The following is a 2,324-nucleotide window of genomic DNA, read 5'->3' on the forward strand; positions in this document are numbered from 1 at the left end:
CGCTAAAATATGGATATCTGTATTGAAGTGTGTTATAACTATACCTACTGCATCAGCTGACGTGAAATGCACCTCAGTTGTATTGAAACTTATGCCATTCTTTACATAAATAACTACACCACCCGCTCTATAATCATTATTGCATTTCGCTATCATTGTAAAGTCAGGAATTTCGTATAAATTTATTTCATTAGAATTTATCCATATTTCAGATAGTATAATTATATCCGGTATGTTACCTTTAGCAATCAAGTCTACAATGAATAGGTCAAAATTTTTCCTTATACTTCTAATGTTTTGATGAATTATATTATAATACTTAATAACGTTAGTTTAAAATATAAAAAAAATAGTAATGAGTAAATTAATTTTTCCCAATGGCAGTATTATAGAATATTTCAGATATTTGTGTTTTGAAAAGAGATCAACTAATATAAGAATATTGTCACATGCATTCACATACACACACGGATAAATATAAATATTTATAATTATCTGTCTGTTTCAAAATTACTACGCTGTATTATGTTTATACATCTGAGCACTAATGGACACTATTTTAACATGATAATTAAGCTGTATTAAGATTAATAATGCAATTTTTAATAATATCTAAAACCTATCCAAGTCCGCCTGGCAAGTCACCTGAAACACTGGCGCCATCTCTTCCTTTCTGAGAAAAATCTTTCCACCTCGAACCCAGAGATACTTGAAGCTCTTTTCTTTCTTGACTTGTCGCGCCGCCGCTAGCAGACGCCTTCTCGCCTGTGATAGAGCCTCATTTATATAAATGGGCTGGTCCATGCTGAGGTTCATGTGTCTGGTGGAGAAGTTGCTCTTGACACGGCGCTTCCTCAGAAGTTCCTCTTTGTCCAGACGTCGAACGAATTTGACCACAATTCCTGGTTGCGGACTGTTCGGGCCAGGTCTCTTTCCCAAGCGATGACAGTTGTCAATCATCGAGTCGGTGATCTCCAAGTCGAGCGCCTTTCCAACTTCCTTTACGACCGCCACTACGTCTTCGTTCTTCTGTTGAGGGATGCCATGTATCTCCACAGAATTGACTCTAGAGTATTGTTCCAAGTCGTCAATACGCATCTCCAGACTGCTCACTTTCTCTCGAAGGCTTCTGTTTTCCGCAGCCAGCTCGTCAATCATCCTGAGGCACTTTTCAAGGGAAGCAGTTTGCTCTTTGACAGCTTTCGTGTTGTCTTCCAGCTTATCACTTAAAGCTTCATATGATGTATTAACATTTTTTTCAGCTTGTTTTTGATTTTCAAAAATTTCCGTCACCTTTTTCATTACATCTTCCAGTGTAAGTTTTCCTTCCGTCATTTCAGAGTCGAATCTCATGCTCTTACGCCTCGTCTGAGCACAAGCCTGACACCTCCACACCAAGCCATCGACCGATATACATAGTGTAGATAACTCAGTAAAATAAGGCAAAATAAGGATGCAACCTCGGAATGAAAGATAATAAGCTAGAAATTTGCATACGTCTTTATTTTTATGGTATAAAACTTACCTCAATAGTCTCATATAATCACGTGTACGCGTCTTTAGATATTTAAGGTCAAAGTTCATGAAAATCAGTTTTTTTGCAAATATCCCGTTTCCCTTACGCTAAATGACTTTTAAGGTGGTTAGAGAAATTGTAGAACGGGGAATTCTCTTCAACTTTTGTCTGAAGTAATTTTATGTACGTTCAACCCTTTTTGAGATACAGCGCAAAGAGTAGGGGACCGCTTACCTGTATATACGATAATGCGAGGTCATCTAGTAGAATACAATAAATAAATGAGTTATATTGTTAATTATTCATTTACTATTATTATTATTACTTAATACTATTATTATTGTTATTATTATTATTATTATTATTAAATATTTATTATTATTTATTATTTAATATACCGAGACGAAACCACTACAACATATATCATCGATGGTGGATTTCTCTTGCATCGCGTTGTATGGAATAAAGATGATACTATCTCTGATATTTCGAATAAATACGTCAAATATTTACAAACACATTATGGGTCAAGTATCGTTGTGTTATTTGATGTGTTACTCAGACAACACTAAGAACATTAAAGCAATGGAACAATTAAGAAGAACTTCTGGTGTGTCAAAATCTTACGAACTCGCTCTGATGAAACAATGGTGGTGCCAATCAGCCAAGAAAATTTTTTATCGAATTCATCTAATAAAAAAATATTTATAGACATGCTTATCAACAAATTAAAAACTGTTAATATCACTACAAAACAAGCCAGAGATGATGCTGATGTTCTCATTGTAGAAACAGCTATTGCAGAGTC

The 2,324-nt window shown here is 35.0% G+C and overlaps 1 protein-coding gene across 1 annotated transcript; it reads right to left on the reverse strand.

Moving 5' to 3' along the window:
* Positions 1 to 612: 612 nt before the first annotated feature.
* LOC124366792 lies at positions 613 to 1,353 on the reverse strand. Its single transcript, XM_046823393.1, has one exon. It carries the CDS (start codon positions 1,351 to 1,353, stop codon positions 613 to 615), a length of 741 nt encoding a protein of 246 aa, XP_046679349.1.
* Positions 1,354 to 2,324: the final 971 nt, after the last annotated feature.

This window comes from Homalodisca vitripennis, chromosome 7, assembly GCF_021130785.1.
Source record: "Homalodisca vitripennis isolate AUS2020 chromosome 7, UT_GWSS_2.1, whole genome shotgun sequence".
NCBI classification, from domain to species: domain Eukaryota; kingdom Metazoa; phylum Arthropoda; class Insecta; order Hemiptera; family Cicadellidae; genus Homalodisca; species Homalodisca vitripennis.

Coding starts and splice junctions, on each gene's coding strand:
- LOC124366792 (XM_046823393.1), bottom strand. CDS start 1,353: ATGAGATTCGACTCTGAAATGACGGAAGGAAAACTTACACTGGAAGAT.